Genomic DNA, 20,505 nt, shown 5'->3' on the forward strand with positions numbered 1-20,505 from the left:
TTACGATGCTCCTTGAAGATTAATAGATCTAAATAGAGACTTTAGGTTTCAACATCTCATACCGAAAGGTGATGCTTTGGAAATAGTCGTTGCATTAGGACGTGACGGCAAATGTTTGAGCCGATGCAGGAATGTCATTAAGGAAATTATCAAAACTCTCCTAAACACGTAACTAGAACAGCAATGTGACATCGTGGAATTAATAAAAGTCATGCTTCATTAATAAAGACGTTCAAATGTCTTAATTCCTTCCTTGGATCAACATCTCATACCGAAAGGTGATGCTTTGAAAATAGTCGTTGCATTAGGACGTGACAGCAAATGTTTGAGCCGATGCAGGAATGTCATTAAGGAAATTATCAAAACTCTCCTAAACACGTAACTAGTTGGAGGAATTTTCAATGGATTCTCTTTTTTCCATTGATCCATTTTCCACTTGATTATATCAACGCCCCAAACTCTTGGGAGCAGGTGAGCTAGTTGGAGGAATTTTCAATGGATTCTCTTTTTTCCATTGATCCATTTTCCACTTGATTATATCAACGCCCCAAACTCTTGGGAGTAGGTGAGCTAGTTGGAGGAATTTTCAATGGATTCTCTTTTTTCCATTGATCCATTTTCCACTTGATTATATTTTATTCTTTATAGAACTAAAAAAACCATCACATTATAGCCCATCCATGACTTTTTGTACACGGTTTCGTGCATAGATATTTAAAAGAAGAGCCCCCGTCATGAGAGAATGAAATACCCTTCCTCCACGGCTCCATCTCTAGTTACACGTACTGCGCGTTCTATATATATATATATATATATATATATAACACCTAAAGATCACAATATCATGAACATTATAAGCTAAACTCAGCTGGCAATATATTAATTTTATATTTTGATTAACAGAGAGAGACCATTTCTACAATTTGTATTTTGTTAATCAAAATATAAAATTAATATATTGCCAGCTGAGTTTAGCTTATGTTCATGATATTGTGATCTTTAGGTGTTATATATATATATACCTATTAGTGACGGCGTCAAAATTCATCGCCAATCATAACATATCAGCAATTGCATCAATTTTTTTCGTTGACGTTATTTTTAAAATTAAAAAAAAAAAAAAAAAAAAAAAAAAAAACTCACATGATCGATCAATGACAACAAAATGGTGTCGCTCATAGTCTATTTGAAATTAAAAAAATAAAATAAAAGTTAAAGTTGTCTCTTTCAATGAAAGGACGCATTAGTTTATCATGGATAAAAGTCTTGGTCTATTTTTAAATATATATATATATATATAAGTTCATGATTTCTATTGGTCACAACTTGAAAGTGAAAAAGAGATAGTCCAAAAATCTATTTTCTTGAAATGGATTTGGGTGTTCTTTTTAATTATTCTGCATGATTTCTGTAGTGTTGGAATGGCACGGGGAAATGAGAATTTTAGAGTTTAGAAAAGATTGTAGAAGATAATAGCAAATAATCTGGTGTTTTTGTGTTTTTTAATTTTTGTGTTCCATGCATGTGTCATTCCCTTGCTGAAAAGTACAAAAGATATAAGTTTTTATTCTCTAAACCATTTTTCTCATTTTTTCTTCTTCTTTGAATTTTCACACTAAAACTCCATTTAATAGCATGAATTTCGTCCAAAATAATAAAATCTATTGACTTGTGGGTTAAAAAACATATGGGTATTTAAAATCAATGAAAATAAATCATATTTTCAACAAAATACATGGCCAGATTTTTTCTTAAAAAAAAAAAATGGGACTTCAAAATTGGTTAAAAATATTATATTTTACACAATCAAAACCCATAAGATTAATCTCCAAAACCACAAAAACATTATTAAATATTAAACTTCAAAAGAATTCAATCTTTAGTCATTTTTGTGAAGATTTTCTTTCAAAAATTCGAACAAATCATACCCACGTAGAAATTTGAAACCCCCTAGTGAAAAGCCAATTACTTAACCAGTTCCGTATAAGAAAATTTTTGAGGATGCAGTGCACGGGACCGGGGTTTACTTTGCAGGGGTGGGTTCGAAGGTCCCTGCCTTGGAGAGGTTCCCCGACATAAAAAAAAAATATATTTTTTCAAAACATTAGGGCTTAAAAAAATTAAAATAAGCCTAAAACACTAAAAAAAAAAAAAAAACAAAAAAAAGAAGCTCAAATAATTTTCACAATTATTTAGAATAGGCATTAGTAGAGACCCAAAGAGGGCCCAAGAGACTAAAATATGCCAATTACCTAATATGCAGACCTCACATAGCAAATAATAATCGCATTTAATAACCTCAATAACTGCACGGATGCAGATAGTAAAAACATGATACAAATGTGGATATTGCAAATAATCACATCCACATCTGCATGTACACCCCTAAATTGGAGAGTGTTTGATAGAAGTTTTGGCCTATCTCTTTCTCACCCATTTACCTCTTAGTTTTATATTTTTTGTCCAACTTTTGGAAAGTTGAAGAAAGAGAGATGAAAAAAAAATTACAAAACAATGATTTCACACATTCAACTATTGCATTTTGCCTAAAAAGGTATCAATTTTCCGCTTAATTTTCCCAGTTCCCCTTTAAATCAAACAATTATTTTTATTAGGGGTGAAAAGGTGGACAGCTAGTTAACATAACCTCCTGCTAACCGCTAATTGCTTTTGAAGGCGGTTAGGAAAACCACTAACCGCCTAGATGGTTACGGTTAGCGGTTTTAGCCAATAACTACTAACTATAACCGCATTTTCACCCCTAGTTTTTATCCCTATTGATTAGCTATCGTGTCCTCGTTCCACTTCAAGCTAAGAGCAACGCCAGAGCGGAGGAGCAGATCTTTTTTCCGTCTATTTTGGGCTGCCCTATCAAGTTGCATGGCTGGTTTTTCCTTTTGCAGGTCTAAGTCTCTCTACTATGAGATTAAGTCAACTGCTAATCTAAGATATAGATTTCCATAAGATTTTCCATTCTTGTAAATTTTTTGTTTTTGGGCCACGTTTTAAAAATTTTTGTTTTAACAATTTTTTTTTTTTTTTTGGTTATACATATGATTATGTTACACTTTACTGACATGTGTTAACATGTGAATGAAGTCACGTTAGACACTTGAATTGCTTTTTTTAATACTTTTCAATCACATGCTGACATGTGTCAATAAGTTTTAAAAGAGTTATAAGTCTAATATTTTTTCATTTTATTATATACTATAGGAGATAACTAACCATTTTTCCCAACTTCCTATTTTGATTCAATATTGCTTGGTAATTTAGTTAGTTAGGGGAAAGGGTGGACTACATCATACAAAATACAAACAAAGGGTGGACAACTTAAACAAGAGCCTAAAACAACCAGAAATCAATGCGAAAAAACTTTACTAAGAAATGATCTTGCCCATTTGATGAATTGGAGTCGCCACAAAGGGTAGTTTGTAGAGAAAATATTCTAAAAACAGAAGTATATCTACTCAACAACAACGACATCAACAAGCAAAAAGATGTACCACAACGAGAAAAATAGCACGGAAAATTGTTAGATTGGAGCTGCCGAAGAGAAACTTATAAATACTTTGTTCGGTAAGAGCGGTACCCAACGGGAAAAGCTTAGTGAACGCCAAAATAGGTACTGCAACCAAATCTAGGGTTTTTCAAAGGCAAAAATAAGATGCTAGCTTTGGACGTCTAGTGAAGAAGTAGAGGGGGAAGCTAACGATCTAATGCGTAGACGAAAAAGTAGCGGTGAAAGTGTTTGTGTATATGTTCCCAAAAAAAATCTATAAATGTTTCCAAGAGGTAGTTCAATTGGCTGAAATCACGCCTAATGAAGTGAATGTCACTAGTTCGAATCTCCCTCTCCCTTTTGTGTGGAAATGTCAAAAAAAAAAAAAAAAAAAGTCTATATATATGTCTATATAATTTTTTCTCTTCTAATTAAATTTGGATTGAATCTCTTATATAGATTCTAAGGTGATGTTAACCATTTATGGGTCGGTGATACCATTTAGTTAAAAAATCCTATTATTGGTATCTTAATAACTAAGAGCCAATCTATGCTCCATTTACTCAATCGTGATACTTATTACAATAAACAAAATATTCTATATGTATTTAAGAACTCGTATGGAAGGAAGGACTTAATTAATTGCCATATATATTTCAATCAAAAATATATATTTTTCTTTTCCAGAATAGCTCAGGCATATATATCTCTCTATATATATTTGAACGAATTTTCCTGCAGTGAACTTTTCTTTGTGTTCTTCAAGACCCAACTAATCAATCTCCATTAGGGTTCTTGAGGTATTCTGCAGTTGCTTCCCATGGAAGCAAAGCCCAGTACCACCTTTCCTCCGGTATGTATAATATATATCATCGATCTCTTTACATTTAATTTTGTAAAATTCAATGATATATGTAATTTTTTGTTTTGTTTTTTGGAATGATGTTCTTTGATTGATATTTTGCAGAATTTTTGTGTGCTTAAAGTGAATATTAATTGTTGCAAGGCATGTCCTGCGAAACTGAGGAAAAAGTTGCATAAGATCTTCGGTACATATTCTATTTTCTAGAATATTATTTTACATTACAATTTCCCCCACTTTTGATGAATTAATTATTCTATCACCACTTTTCTTAAAAACTCGAGCTTATAGGAAAAGTATGGGCTCAAAATCCCTTCTAATATGTGAAATATTTAATTGAAATACGGATATATTGACAGAATCAAGGTTTGAACTCAAAATCTTTAGCTCTGATATCAAGTTAACAAGCCACCGATGATTTTATCTCTCCTTAATAGTGTTAAACTATTTGTTTGAACAATCTCTTAAATAATATATTTTATAAGAATTGACAGGTTCTCTTGTTTTATAGAGTAAATTTAATCAATACTTTAACACGTTCTTATAATTTTTTTTTTTTTTTGGTTATTTTGATTTTTGGCCTAGGAGTGAGTTCCATCACCGTAGATGAAGAAAAAGGACAAGTAATTGGTAAAGGGAAGGTAGACCCAGCCAAGCTCCTTGAGGCAATAAGAAACATTGTGAAAAAGAAGGCAGAGATTTTGCAATATGTAAAGGAATCCCCTTACAGTGCCCGTGAAGATTATCCAGTGAAAAACATTTGGAAAACAAACGTTTTGTCTGGTGAAACGCATGAAGATGATTATGGGAAGGTAAATCCAGGTAAACTCGTGGATCCAGTAAAAAAGGTAATTGGGAAAACAAATAGTTTGTCTGGTGAAAAGCATGGAGATGATTCTGGAATAGTTTGTTAAAATTGTATATAAGGTTATAAGGTATTGTGAATAGTACATTGTAAAAAAACAATTATATGATTTATTACAAATCTAAGATTGGTGATATTAATTTTTAGGGATAAATGCAAAATTAGTCAATGTGGTTGGCTTAATTTACAAATCACTCCATGTGGTTTAAAAAATAATTTATAGGTCCCTAGGATATGCCAAAATAACATTTTACTCCCTGAACTCATTTTTCGTTAAATGGCTTAACGGAAACCGTTACATTGCCACATCACACCCAATAAAAATAAGACACGTGATATTTTTTATTTATGCTTTTAAAAAATGAAGTAAGTTTTTTCACGTCATTTTGAGGCTCCAACACACATTCCAAGTCAAATTAAAAAAACATAATCCATTTATATCATCTGTGCCACCGTCGTATTCATCTTCCCCAACGATTCTTGCCGTCATATTCATCTTCGTCTTTATATCGTCGTCTTCATCTTTCTCACCGATTCTTGCCGCCGTCGTCTTCATCTTCCCAAAAAAAACTGACACAGAGAGAGAGAGAGAGAGGAATAGATTGTTTCCGATGCCCGGAAATAATTTTTGAAGATGCTTCAATGCCCAAAAACAAATCCGAATTTTCATACAAAAACTGCCCAAAAATGCACTAATCCAAAAACGAAAATGGTCAAAAATCTCAGAGTAACTCACAAATCGAAGATCACACCCATCGGAAGATGAAGACGACAACAAGAATCGTTGGGAAAGATGAAGACGACAGTGGCACAGGGAATATAGAGTGATTATGTTTATTTAATTTGACATGGAGCTTGTGTTGGAGCCTCAAAATGACATGGAAAAGCTTATTTGTCATTTTTTAAAAGCATAAATAAAAAAGAACACGTGTCTTATTTTTATTGGGTGTGATGTGGCAATGTAACGGTTTCCGTTAAGTCATTTAATGAAAAATGAGTTCATGGAGTAAAATGTTATTTTGGCCTACCCTAAGGACCTATAAATTATTTTTTAAACCACATGGAGTGATTTATAAATGGACAGAAATTTCATCTAAACCGGTATGAAGGAAATATCCTTCAATCCATGTAAAATAGTGCCAAATGTCTATAAACATTTAAAAGGCACATTAAATTTAGTCTAAATTAGTAAACTGCCATTAATGAAATTAAGAATTTAATGTACCTTTAAAATATTTATAGATACTTGTCACTATTTTACATGAGTTTGAGGATATTTCATCCATACCGGTTTGGAGGAAATTTATATCCTTTATAAATTAGGCCAACCCATGGACCAATTTTGCATTTATCCATAATTTTTACGAGTTTATAAAGAAAATTAACTTATCTAATTAAATCGAATGATAAAATCTTAACAATAATTAAATAAATATTTACTAATATAGATTTTCAAAAATAAATAAATATAAACAATGACGATTATGTTGCAAAAGAAATGAATAAGTTAGTTGATCAACTCCAAAAGACAGGATAAATGCCTCCCAAAGGCGGCCTTCTTAATGTGTAGGGTAAAATCCATATATTCCTCTCAAACTACCACTTAATTGATAATGTACCTCTTAAATTATTAATTGTGACAATGTTCCCTCAAACTACAAAAACATTGTCAATGTCCCCCCTAAAGCTAGCAAAAGATAAAAATGCCCTTATGTATTTCTCAATAAGACAAAAATACCCCTATAATTTCAATAAAAAAATAAAATAAATAAATTTTTATTATTTTTTTTAAAAAACGAAAATTTTAATTTAAAAAGAAAGATTTTTTTTTTTTTTAAAAAAAAAAATTTATTATTTTTTAAACGAAAATTTTTAATTTTTTTTTTAAAAGATTTTTTTTTTTAAAGCGATTTTTTATTTAAACAGAAATTTTTATTTAAAAGAAACGGAAATTTTTTATTTTCTTAAACGAAAATTGTTAATTTTTTTAAAAACAGAAATTTTTATTTAAAAAAAAAAAAGAAAAGAAAAAGATTTTTCATAACCAAAAAAAAAAAAAAATTAATTTAATTTTTTTTTAATAGAGGGGATTTTTTTTAACTAAGGGTAGTTTCGTCATTAGGAGAAACATTAACAATTTTTGGTAGTTTGGGAAAAAATTGTCACAATTAAAAGTTTAGGGGCCCATTGTCAATTAAGTGGTAATTTGAGGGGGGTATATGAACTTTCTCCTAATGTTTATATATATAGAGATCTTCTGTGTACAGCTTTAATAAGACCCATCCTACCTGCCTTGCGGGCCCAGATAACCAAAATAAGCATGAAAATTATAGAGGAGGAAATCTCTGTTCTTCTTTACAACCACCTTGAGATTTTGGAGCCTTCTTAATGTTTATATACATAGAGATCTTCTGTGTACAGCTCTAATAAGAGCCATCCTACCAGCCTTGCGGGCCAAGATAACCAAAATAAGCATGAAAATTATAGAGGAGGAAATCTCTGTTCTTCTTTACAACCTCCTTGAGATTTTACAAGAGCTATGATTGTACAGAAAGCTATATAGTGTAATTAGATGAATTCTAATGAAGCCTCTACCTATAGTGTTAAAGATTACAGAACACACAAATTCAATCAGCAATTTTTTGTTTAAAACTCTCTTTCAATTATCAATTCAGCTGCTGCACCCATTGCACCTACCCCTCCAAGTCCCAGCAGTGCCAAAGCCAATTCTTCCTCATTCCACTGCCTTAATCCTTTACTCAGCCTCTTCAACACATCCACATCAACCTCCAGCACCCACATTGGGGTGCAACCCACCAACAAGCTCACAAACCCTGATACATATGCCTGCCAAGTGGCACAATCACAACCAAGAGATATCTTTCCATCTAGTGCTCTTGCAAGAAATTCTAAGTGGGCCCCAAGAATCCCTGGCCATCGTTTTGATGCTGTCGATGTCGAGTCAACTCCCCAAGCAAATGTCCCACAAAGCAGCACAAAGTATGCAAGAGCATAACCCCCCAGCATAGAAATCATACTTCCAGATTCTTCAACTTCCTGCCCTAACACATGGACTGACAGAAACCAAGAAGGTAGGGTTTCTCTGATCAAAGATTGAACCAAACCTGATCCACCAGATATCCAAACCAATGAAGCCCCAAGTGAAGCTGCAAGCTTGACACGCATCATTGCTGCAGCAAGAGAAACCTGCCCATATCTCAAACCATACTTGGCGTTCTTCAATTTCTCCACTTTATCTTTAGGCAACCCATTACTTGCAATATCTCTTACAGAAAGCATTAGCAGAGAGACAATTTCTTCCGTCATGAACATAACGTCTCTGATAGACCGATGCACTCTTAAGTAAAGAATTCCAGGGGCTACTGGAGTGATCCCAGCAGAGAATTGGGAGCCAATGCCATGGCCAAGGAGGGCACCCACACCACCATTGCTGTAAATGTGGGAGGAACTTAGCCCAAGAGCGGATGTGAAGCAGGTTTTAAGAAGCTGTACCACAGCATCACTGTTATGGTGGAAAACAGTACGCGAAGCTGAGAACACAAAAAAATCACTCCAACGCTTTATCTTCTGGGCCCACAAAGAGGCTACGATGGGCATGCATGGCCAGGGGCAACTAGAAGCAAGGGAATTCAAGGCTGGGCAAATCATGGAGAGGAAGCGTTCAGTGGTTTTGTCAAATTTATAAGTAATTATGAGGCTTACTAGGACAGCCAACGGTAAAGGAAGTGTAGCTGGAGAGCTCCCACCTGCAAAGAAAACAGTTAGCTCTAATGACGACAGATTGACTTGTCAAACCCCAAGTTTCTAGTCCAACATATGTTAAAATTACATGCAAGCTCAGAAAATTCCATTTTCCTGCATCTTCACCATGAGAAGATCATTGTGCAACAATAATTATAGGGTTTACTTATATTACAATAATCTACTGATCTTCGATGAAGTGTTTTCCATATAATCCAATAGATTTACACAATATATGATATATAATTTGGTTCAGAGTCCACCGTCCCAACTTTTGCTGAAAAGTCACTTAGGATAGGATATTTGATCTTTGCAGTGGAGGCAGAGTGAATGGAGATTTTTCATTTGTTAAATAACACATATTCAACAACCCATAATGACAATCCATTATCTAGAGAATACTAGGAATTACCTACGGCAAGGCTTGGGACATCAACACCAGTGGCAGCTAATATTTTCTTAATCTGTTGCTCAACAATGGATAAGTTTGCAGCTGGGCTTGGCCAATCAGTTCCATTCATAAAAGCTGGCTTCCATATGCCTCGTGTTACTTCGGCGGAAAGGTAGCTTAAAATGGTAGCCAAAGTTGCCGGAAGAAAATCAGCAAGATCTTTGACTCCTGGGATGAAGAGCGTCAAGTCTTGAGGAATTCAATCAACAATCTAACAACAAAACATAATCTTTTTCTAAAAGTTCAAAGAGAAGACACGACTAGGAAACCAATCGTTCAGTCATTCTCAAAAGTCCTTCTCTATTTTTGGAAAGGGCCATACATTTCTTTTTTGTTAGGTAAAGGGAGGATTGTAAATTTTTTATTGAACCGCAAAGATATATAGAAACACCAACTTTAGCGAATTCACCACATATTTCGTCACGAGTGTGACCAGACTTCTGTGGATAAATTTATATTAAAAATTCTAAGGAAAAAGAAATTGTGATAATAAAATAAGGTTCAACTTGCTCACACATCCAGGGTCAGTGCTTTGCCTGTTTTCTTTAAAATTCTTGTTCTTATGATTTGATAACCTTTAAAGCATGAAGATTAATAAAATTTGAATTCTAGAGATTCTAAGAAAACTGGATATACCTGTAGCAAGTTCACGGGGAGAGAGTCTTCCATGGGCACAGGCCGTAAGAGCAGCATCAAGCACAAAGGGAGTAGCCTCCAGGATATCCCATGCAGGCACTTTGAGTCTAACAGAGGAATCCAGAGCCCCAGATCCAGAGGAATTAGTGGTTCCTGAAGTTTGAGTTAAAGGCTGACCGCCTCTATTTATTTTTCTGAACATCATATCGAGGAGTGTATCAACAATCTGATGAACAGGGGTCCCAGGTACAAGACCAGAGAGGATGGAAGCCATACATTCTTGATGCTGCCGGTACCAGAGTTTTAAGTTTGGAAAGGAATCAATAAATATAGGTTCTCTAGAAAAACTTAAGAATCTGGAAAGTCTTCTGATTTTCATCTGATCCCTAGGTAATCTTCCAAAGGATGATAATTGTGAGTTCCGAACCAATAAGAGGTATTCAGGACTTAGCTGGGAAGTAATTGGCGGTGCATCTCCCATCACATGCTCAACAGGTGGCTGATCAAACCTCCATAACTTCAGCAGAAGTGTAAATGCATTGCAGAACACTGCATGACAAGAGAGTTCCTCCCCTGTTGTGAGAGCCCATGACACATTGGGTATACAAGACCCAAAAACCTCACAGATGGGCATTAATGCACCTGCAAGCAATGGAACCTGGCAATGAATGGAAAACAATATCAGTTCATGGAGAACATGAAAGCAATGGAGTTATTAATTTCTTTGTATGGTCCACGTATGCTATCCTCTCTTTTTGTTTCAATTAAGTTTAAGTATATTCACTAATTCTGTGTGAGTGTATGCAGATGCAGAAGAAGGAATCTTGCCTCCTCCCAAACACCGTTCCAGTAACTAATTCAAATGCAACATCCACAAGCATATCTTAGTTAGTAGACCATTTTAAAGAGCAACCCACCAAGCCATGTAAGGAGAAAATCTGAACACAGTCTACAGCTGATATTCCAACAAGGAGGACATTCAAAAATGGAGCACAGCTGATCAAATGGCTATCACTCCCAGAGTAATCTGCAGGGACTGGAGGCAATAACAATCTCATAATAAAAAGAATGGTGTGCTCCTGCAAACAATTGAAATCATAACAAATTGAAATAAGTGGACAGGCAGGGGGGGGGAGACAATCTTCTTATGCAATAAAGAAGATAAGTAATCTGCTCTTGCACAAAACTAGTAAAAAGTCTATGGCCTACACATTACCTGTATACTCCAACCACGAACCAGAGATGCCCCACAGAGAACGGTAGCAGCAGATATCTTCTCGTCGTCAGAACCATTGACTGCAATCTCATATATTTTCTCGAGTTCCGCTAAGCTTCCATCAAATCCATGAGCTTAAATTCAGTTGTGTTACCACGGGGTAAATTTACAAAAAAGAGCATCTGATATACCTGGTAAATTTACAAAAAAGAGCATCTGATATACCTGGCTTCAGGAAAAAGAAGGGCGTAACTGAAGACCAGGTGACAGTCAGGAATTATAATAGTTAACTCGACACCTACCATCTCCAGCATATATATGTATGGGAAATGCTTGGTGTTCTTCTAGTGTTCTCCCAATTGTGATGTGACTTTTAAAATCACCAATAGATTAAAAGCCAATAATGATTCAACACTAATTTTAAAAGCCACATCACAGTTGGGAGAACACTAGAAGAACACCTAGCATTTCCCTATATGTATATACATATACTCTTAAGACATATGCACATGAATGTATGCGTGTATTGGTTATGGCAGGGGCGGAGCCAGCAGAAGGCGAGAGGGGCAAACGCCTCCCCCTGGCTGGCCAAAAAATTTCTTTGGCCCAGGAAAAGTTTCCCCAGTTGTCCTGGTTGCCCACCCTTACTCGCTCAAGGCCATCAACATTACCGGCTATATCTCTCAGTCTCAACAGACTAAGCACTCCAGCGCCAGTCAATGTATTTGACACCGAACCACCCATGGCCGATAATACACTCTGGCAATGAGTTTCATAGCATTACTAGTGCCGGTTAGTGTTATTGGCTTTTCCTAACATTACCGGCAACGCGTTTCCTAACACTGACATGAGTTTGGAAGCGTTTCTAGAATCACAAACGATAACATTGCTAGGTCATGCTGAGCCTTCAGTGTTTACTATGTTAGACTAGTGTATTTGACACCACACTGTTACATGCTCATTAAACACTACATTTAATAACATTCGATTTTATTTCACTGTGTTTACTGAAAACGTCATCGTTTGGGAAACCTAGTGTTTAATGAAAAAACTACCGACCTAGTTACCTAGTAAATATGGAACTTGTGAGTTGTGAAACAAAAATCAAAATTTTGAGTCCCCAAAAAATATTGTCAAACAATTATAGTACAACCTCTAGCCCTCTCTTCAAACTTGCTTAAAAATTCATGCCGATCAACAAATCAAGTAACTAGCTATTTTTTTTATAGGTTAGGAGGTGTGCGGTGAAAAGATAGTTCATGGAACAAGGCGAAAGGCATCCCCTTTTGACAATTTCTCTCTTTCTTGAAAGGTTTCAAGTATGTAATCAAATTTTTATACAGATATATTTTAAATTTACTAGTAAATAATAAATTTGACTATGCAGAATTTTATATTTAGATTGCTCTTTTAAATTAATTGTTGAAGAATATACATAATTTTTATTACATACTTGAGATTATGAAAAACAACAATAATTCTATTGAGTGTCAATCGAATTCTAAACAAGTTTGTGTCGTGATAGATTTAGGAAATATGCCAATAGATCCTTGCTTAAGGAAAAAAAAAAAATTAATTACCATCCTAATGATAGAGACCAACAAAAAGGAACTTGCCAAACAGTTAACCAGATTTTCCAAAAAGACAATTTGAAAAAACTATGGTGTTAATAAATTAATGCTAGGCGTGAAAAAATAAATTGCAAGGCGTGTGATGACTTTTTCAAATTGTTTATTTATTTCGTTAGTAATAATCTTTAATTTCTTTAATCTCCCACCCCCCCATCTTGGTATTCTTTGACATGGAACATCATACTCATCTTGACAAAACCTTAGTCCCAACCAAATGCGATCAGCTCATGATGAACTAGCATAAGGTGTGTGATGACTTTGACTATAGTCTGCAAACCTAGTCCTTTGTCCGGCTCAACACCAGCAATGTAGAAGATACTGTACATGACAGGAATTATCCACAACAGAAATAAATGAAAAAGGGGGAAAGCCATGGAAGTTTTTGACTGATTGCATATGCTTTAAGGTCAATACTGCTGTGACTGTGAAGACATCTCTCTAAAGAGGGGCAGGCTTTGGACTTGGAGATTGGATTTTAACCACCATGAGGTCTCTTTTGTTGTAGTGATACTTTTCTATGGCGTCAAAAGAAGAAATGCTACCATCTGAGCTTACTTTCCTTAAATCCCCCCAAAGTCTCAAAAAGGAAAAAAGAAAAGAAAAAAGAAGAAGAAGAAGAAGAAGAAGAAGAAATAAATAAGAGATACAACTGATATTATACCTAGAAGCTGGGGTGGCAACCAAAGCATTTATCAATGACGGAGTTAGAGGGGACCCCTTCATCAATGACGACCAACCAAGTGCTTGCCCAGGAACACTACGAGGAACTTGGTTGCTCCGTGCAACATTGACATAACCTGGCCATAAATATGCTGATGTGTCCAGTAGATTCCTTGCGATACAAGCCTCAACAATCAGATGCCACATGTTTCCAGCTGCAAGACAAAACAGAACATGAGAAACCATCATTGGTAAGGTCCAACAAAAGCAATGCAACTCAGCATAATCAACCTGATCTTTTGTTAATGAAACTTATATCTGAGGTAACCTCCAGGGGAGAATGCAGAATCAACAATCAGGTTGATTTGCAACAAAACAAATGCAGAGGCAAGCCCATCCAGGAATATATATATATATAATCAAGATCAGGTGCATCCAGGAATATTTATTGTTACACCTATCTTCTGCGCACCAAACTAAAAGCCTTCACAAAATCAAGTACTGATGCTGAAAGTAATTTACTTACAAAAGTTCATTGGCATGTCATTTATGCTCACACATTCATAGTACCCGCTACTGACTGGAAGGCCTGAAATGAACATTATTGCTTTGGCAGCAGCCTGATTAGCTATCAAACTAACAGCCTGAGGTGCAGTCAACAAGCCCTCATAATCACCCAATAGCTGCAAGCTGGTAACTAAATCCTTGCGACGCTTTCCCTGAACCTCTTTTTCTTTGCTTTGATTGGTATGGATGTGTTCGGTTTCATCAATCAGTTCACTTTCCTCTTCCTCAATAAAATTAGCAACTGTAAGTGTTGTAATAGACAATAACATGCACATGCAAGTATCTAGGCGAGGCACAGGACCTTCACAGATATCTCTCTCCTAAAAAAAAGAAAGGAGAAGGCAGATCAATGTAGATATCTAGAAACTGAAGTTATATAGGACATAGGGGAATCTTTAGAATGATGCTTCCTGAGATCCAACTGCATTCTAGTCTAGACAGGGGACCGAGTTTATACACGTGTCTTCCTGAAATTATAATATTTAAACATTTTATATATGTGTGTCAGGTGGCAAGAAAGAAAAAGAATCACACAAACATTCATCACATGTAAATTCCATAAAGAAAACACGTACTCCCTTGATAAGTCTGCACTTCTTTATGATGAATAAGGACATTTCTCATAAATATTTAAAAGAGGTTTGAATACTCATCCTCAAGTGTTCAGCATGCCTGATTATCATAGGTGCGCCCTACTGGGTGGGAAATGAAGAAAAATTATATTCCAAATAAGATTGGAAGGAAGTTAAAGCTTAATTAGTGTATCATGCAACTTCTTTACAGACTGCCAAATTTATCATTTCTCAATATTTCCTTTGTTTGATACATAAGCAACTCGATTAGTTTGAAATGTCTCTTCTTTAAGAATTGTATTTCCAACAAAATAGAAAAAATCAATGGTTAAAGGTAAACATTACTTCCTTACAAATTAATTCCTACCCTTTGCACTAGTCGTAGAGCTGCAATCCATAAACCTAAAAATGTATCGTGCCATGTGGTAGCATTAACAGCCTGCAGAGCCTGTACCAAACCTGCAACAGTAATTCTTCTTCAATTACACTGCTTAGAAGAACTGAAGTATCCTCCACTCCAGGTAAATCAATGACTTGAACATTAGAATCAAAAATTGAGTCCTACCAGTAAGAATTTCAACAGCATTAGTTGCTGCCACTTGTGATCCATCCATAGCATCTTCCAGGAACAGATCAATAGGGAGCCAAAGAGCAGAGGAACCTATCCCATGCAATTGATTAGCAGATGATATCAGAGACCCAGAAGCCATGACAGCATGAAACTCTTTCCCTGACATTGTTTTGCATTCTCGAGACAAAACTTCACGTGTATCAGATGTCAACTGCAGAAGGGTCTCAGGACTTATGTGTTTTGAATTCCTCAAGACTGCTGATTTTGCTGCAAGCAGTTGCATTCGCTGGATGAAAACTCCCCAATGTGATGGCCTACAAGAAGAAAATATTTATGCCTCAAGTACCTTCTATTCATTGGATTTCTCAAAATTCTAATTGGACACTCTAGTTTATTTAATCACATTACTGCAGTGATGTTAGGTATTATTTGGGTTGAAAATGACAAGCCACTCAATGAGCTGCTTGTTTTTCAGTTCTCACTTATGAATATAAGTTCTTACATGTTTCGACGTGCCAAGTATAGAATCCTTGAAGTCACTTTGTTTTGCAAAAACTCTCCAATTATCTCAACAGCCATTGCAGTATTTACTTTCTGCAGCCCTTCATTGTGATCTGCTCTCTTCTCACTAAAGCTATCATGACCATCTATATCCATATCTTGTGACCTGGTTGGCCATCTAGACTTTTTTTCTGGGGTAAGTTCCAGCAACCCTTCATCATCTAAAGAGGCATCAAGTAACTGCCACACAACTGAAAAGACAAATTCAACAAGAAGCACCCCAGGCTCACACACTTGAAGGCCATAAATCTGGGAAAGATGAAGAACATCATCAATGGATTTCATGATCCTGTAATTTCATCCAAAATGTATTTCAGTACTTAAATCTACAGAAGAAAGGTATCTAACAGAAACAAAAATAAAAAAAGACCACTTAACAGAGAGGTCAAGATAAGACTTCAAGTTTTTCTTTAGGCATGTTAAATGAAACCAAAGACAGCGTATTTCATCAGTACAACAAAGGGTTTTTCATGCTTTTTTTATTTCCCGGGGGGGGTGGGTGGGAAAGGTGTGGAATCTGATGAAAACAGACTTTATTAAGAGAAAATAATAGAGCATGAACACAATCATTCATTGTCAACGAAGATGCCTTCAGGATTTTCAGGACGGGTAGCACTGAAGAGCACTCACAATGTAGAAATTCTTTTTTTTTACATACAGTAATATTCAAGTGAGCATCAACAAGCTACTTATTCAACCAAATACTTTTTTTTTTTAATAAGTAATTTCATACCATTAATAAAGCATAGAGGGGCGCTACCCTTAGTACACAGGGAGGAGTATACATGAGAACAACTAATAAGAAGAAAAAGAAAATAAATTCAAAAAATCTGCAAAAGTAGGAAAATCCAAGCTATCATGAGCCGCTATCCATATATGTAACGTATTAAGAATAGACTTCCGCAACCCTACCACCAAAATCTCTACGTCTGCAAAAAGCCGAGCATTTCTCTCACGCCAAATACACCACATTAAACACAATGAAACCAGCCTCTATACTTCCTTAGCTAGACCGCACCCAATCGAACCACCCCAACTTGTCAACAAATTCATTACCCATCTAGGCATAACCCACTCTACGCCAAGCAACATAAAAATGTAACTCTAGAGTTCGCCTGCGACTTCGCAATAAAGCAAAAGGTGATTAACAAACTCCCCACTCTTCTGACACATACAACACCACTCAACCACCACAATATTCCTCTTTCGCAGATTATCATGCGTCAATATTTTCCCTAAAGTTGTTGTCCACACAAACAAATGCCACCCTCGATGGAGCCTTTACTTGTCAAATACTCTTCCATGGAAATGCAGGACTATCCTAGCCAATTAACACTTTATATAACAACTTCACCTCAAACTTACCCCTCTTGGACGGGTTACATCCTAATTGATCTCCCTCTCCATGACGTAACTTGAAAGAATACAACCGCTCGAAGAAAGATAGTGTATTCAACCAAATACTAACAAATCATACTCTAAAAAGTGTTTTGATATTCTTAATCATATTTACAGCAGTCTGGTGGGACACTTTTTTCGTTGTTGTCCAGATGTTAGAAATCGAATGGACAACCCCCAATAAAAGATGAGCATTGTGATGGGGATCTTGTGATCTCTCTTTTAGTAAAACTTGGCCCAAAATCATGATCCACTTTGAGTTGGCCTCTAAGTGGTTTATTACTCCAACCCAGTTTGAAGGAAATTTATGTCCTTAGTGGAATGCCAATTGACATTAGAAAACAGCCACTGCTGCATAACGCGAGCCAACAAGTGGCCATACTAAGGAATTTAAAGTGCAAAATCTAATAACACAAGGACAAATCACTAAGATCTTTCTCATTTAGCACTCTTGTATTGTGAAGTGTTCGAGTTTTCTTTGTTTAGCTTTTAAGCCAACTTAACTAACCTTAGAGATTGCAATGTATCATAGGTCCACTGATAGTAAATCTTGAATGTAACACTGACAAAGAGACCATCAACGCATCTTTGTACAACAAAATAATAATAAAAAGTTGAGCCTTACTTTTGATAATTTGGACCAAGGATTGGAGGTGCAAATGAAAATGCATGTCGCTTGAGAAGCTCCATATATATTCTATATGCTCCAGGCTGGTTTTGCCGATTCGGAATGACCCTGTCACGGACAATGAAAAGCAGCGGATGTCAATTCAAAACCATACAGTTGAAGCATATGAAGCCCAATAAATCATTAGTTGATGTACGCAAATACATGCAATTCATAGAGGAAAATATGAACGCCAAACCAAACATAAATACATTCTTAAGAAGAAGAAGAAAAAAAAATAAAAGCAAAAAAGTTGAAAAAAGAGGACCTGATGGAGAGGAGGGAGAGGACGAGCATCGGAGGGGCAATCTTGAGGGCCAAGGCCTTCTCGAGGAACTTCCACGCGATGGGCACGTGATTGCCGAAGCAGATGTGCGAGACCATGAGATGGGCCAGCTCCACCGAGGGCAGGCCCACCCCGGCGGCGCTGAGGCTGGCGCTTAGCTGCACCGCCCAGAGCAGCGCGTCGCTCTTCTTGTCCTGCGCCGTCTTGGTCAGCTCCAGTACCCCTTCCCAAAGCTCACTTGCCTCCACAGACACCCCCATCACTACCCGATCCTTCTTCTTCTAATCACAAAAGTCAGATCCTCTACAAAGCTTCATTGAGACCCGGGAGGCGCGTATCTAGGACAACTCATATTTATTGGTGAAAGCTGCTTGGGTTGACTGTAAATAGTAAAGTAAGACTTGTCCTTAGAAACAAGAAGGGAAAGGAAACCAACATAAACATTTGTAGTACTTTGTTTGCTGTTTGTTTTTGGTGAAAATGGCCCAAGAAATAGAAGCCGTAGACAATTTTGACACTAATTGTCTGCGGGGTATTAATCTTCTTTAGATTGGACAATATTTAGTTAACGATCAAAATCTCTTTAAAAAAATTTTAAGGCCATAAATAAGATATTTGTCCCATTAATAAAAATAATAATAAAATATTATATATATTCATTTGTACTATTCATTTTAAATTATATATTCTTATAGGAACAAATATTTAATTATTATTTTTTAATTAAAGATGTGAAATATATTTTTATACATCTTTTTAATTTATAATGAAAAATGATATATTTAAATTTTAAAATTAAATTATAATGAAGAATCTTACGCATAGGGTTATAAACTAGTTAAATTTAATAGCACAATCACATTATCACGGCAACATGTCACATGAACACATTCACAACTTGGCTGCCTTGTTCTTAATTAAACATCCCCATCAGGCCTTACACCAGAAGGATCTCTCTTAAATAAAAAATACCCTTCCCCCAATGATTGCCCCCATATTTGCTTGGTCGAGGGAAACTTCTCTTTTTGGAACACTCAGCCACTCAGGAAACATTAAAAAAAAAAAAAAAACAAACAAACAAAAAAATAAAAAGCGTACTCAAATTCTATTATGTCACTTCTCTTCATTTTTCTCAGCACCCAAACAATCAAACAAAGGAGAACTCAAGCAGAAAGAAAACAGTAACCCAAAACCAATAGTCATATCAACATACATCTTCCTCAATTATCCTCAAAACCAAACAGATAAGTGTCAGATTGAGGAAATTAGAAAAAAAAAAAGTGTCAGATTGAGGATATTTGCAAAATATCCCTATTTCAGGGTCACCATTTTTTTTGGGGGGGGGGGGGGGGGGGGGGGTGGTGAGACTTCAGATTTAATAAAAAAGAAAAGAAAAAGGAACTATGGAAAATAATAGAACAAATATACTCTGCATATGCATTTTTGACATCCGAACAGCATTCCCTATGAATGTGCAAAAACTCCTAATCTACCTTCAACACCAATCTATTTCTAAGATCAGGTTATTTTTTAATTTTTTTTGGTAAAGAATAGAGCGATTTCTATAGATTGAAAAACTATATTAAACACAACGCTCTACAAATATAATATCCGAAATACAGTGGGGAACTTCCTCAATAAGGCCTTGTTCCACGGTGAGAGAAAACGCTTTTTTCGTAAGACAATGGGCGGCATCATTGAGATGTCGTCTAACATGATTAACTTTCTATCTTTGTAGACTACTTAACACCCCTCCAACTTCCTCAATAATATGTCCATAGCAACTCCAACTCCTTCCATCTTTTCTAAGTGTCTACACCACTTGAAGATCAAGTTATTTTAAAACTATATTCCCTCTCAAACATCAATAAAAGGTAAATAAAAAATTGTAACCTTACGATGCTCCTTGAAGATTAATAGATCTAAATAGAGACTTTAGGTTTCAACATCTCATACCGAAAGGTGCTGCTTTAGAAATAGTCGTTGCATTAGGACGTGACGGCAAATGTTTGAGCGATGCAGGAATGTCATTAAGGAAATTATCAAAACTCTCCTAAACATGTAACTAGAACAGCAATGTGACATCGTGGAATTAATAAAAGTCATGCTTCATTAATAAAGATGTTCAAATGTCTTAATTCCTTCCTTGGATCAACATCTCATACCGAAAGGTGATGCTTTGAAAATAGTTGTTGTATTAGGATGTGATAGCAAATGTTTGAGCCAATGCTGGAATGTCATTAAGGAAATTATCAAAACTCTCCTAAACACGCAACTAGAACGGCAATGTGACATCGT

At 35.7% G+C, this 20,505-nt stretch overlaps 1 protein-coding gene across 2 annotated transcripts; it reads right to left on the reverse strand.

The window, feature by feature from the left end:
• Positions 1-7,535: 7,535 nt before the first annotated feature.
• Positions 7,536-18,620, reverse strand: LOC132168714 (mediator of RNA polymerase II transcription subunit 33B). 2 transcript variants are annotated; one of them, XM_059579738.2, is made up of 12 exons: positions 18,190-18,619; positions 17,880-17,990; positions 15,798-16,145; positions 15,290-15,609; positions 15,092-15,183; positions 14,112-14,472; positions 13,587-13,800; positions 11,295-11,409; positions 10,996-11,157; positions 10,079-10,736; positions 9,404-9,610; positions 7,536-8,996 (listed from the first exon to the last, which is right to left on the reverse strand). In XM_059579738.2, exons 1-12 carry the CDS (start codon positions 18,465-18,467, stop codon positions 7,876-7,878), a joined length of 3,987 nt encoding a protein of 1,328 aa, XP_059435721.2. In that variant the 5' UTR covers positions 18,468-18,619; the 3' UTR covers positions 7,536-7,875. The 2 variants fall into 2 exon arrangements, with proteins under 2 accessions (XP_059435721.2, XP_059435722.2); XM_059579739.2 differs by lacking the exon at positions 9,404-9,610 and having other exon boundaries at positions 18,190-18,620.
• Between the last annotated feature and the right edge of the window lie 1,885 nt (positions 18,621-20,505).

The sequence above is a fragment of the Corylus avellana genome, chromosome 1, assembly GCF_965113065.1.
Source record: "Corylus avellana chromosome 1, dhCorAvel1.hap1.2, whole genome shotgun sequence".
Lineage (NCBI taxonomy): Eukaryota > Viridiplantae > Streptophyta > Magnoliopsida > Fagales > Betulaceae > Corylus > Corylus avellana.

What these genes read in the sequence shown, in the direction of transcription:
- LOC132168714 (XM_059579738.2), bottom strand. Translation starts at nt 18,467, where the DNA reads ATGGGGGTGTCTGTGGAGGCAAGTGAGCTTTGGGAAGGGGTACTGGAG. An exon ending in CTCTCCCTCCTCTCCATCAG is followed by an intron (nt 17,991 to 18,189) that starts GTCCTCTTTTTT and finishes TGTCCGTGACAG; the next exon opens with GGTCATTCCGAATCGGCAAA. An exon ending in TGACATGCCAATGAACTTTT is followed by an intron (nt 13,801 to 14,111) that starts GTAAGTAAATTA and finishes TTTGTCTTGCAG; the next exon opens with CTGGAAACATGTGGCATCTG.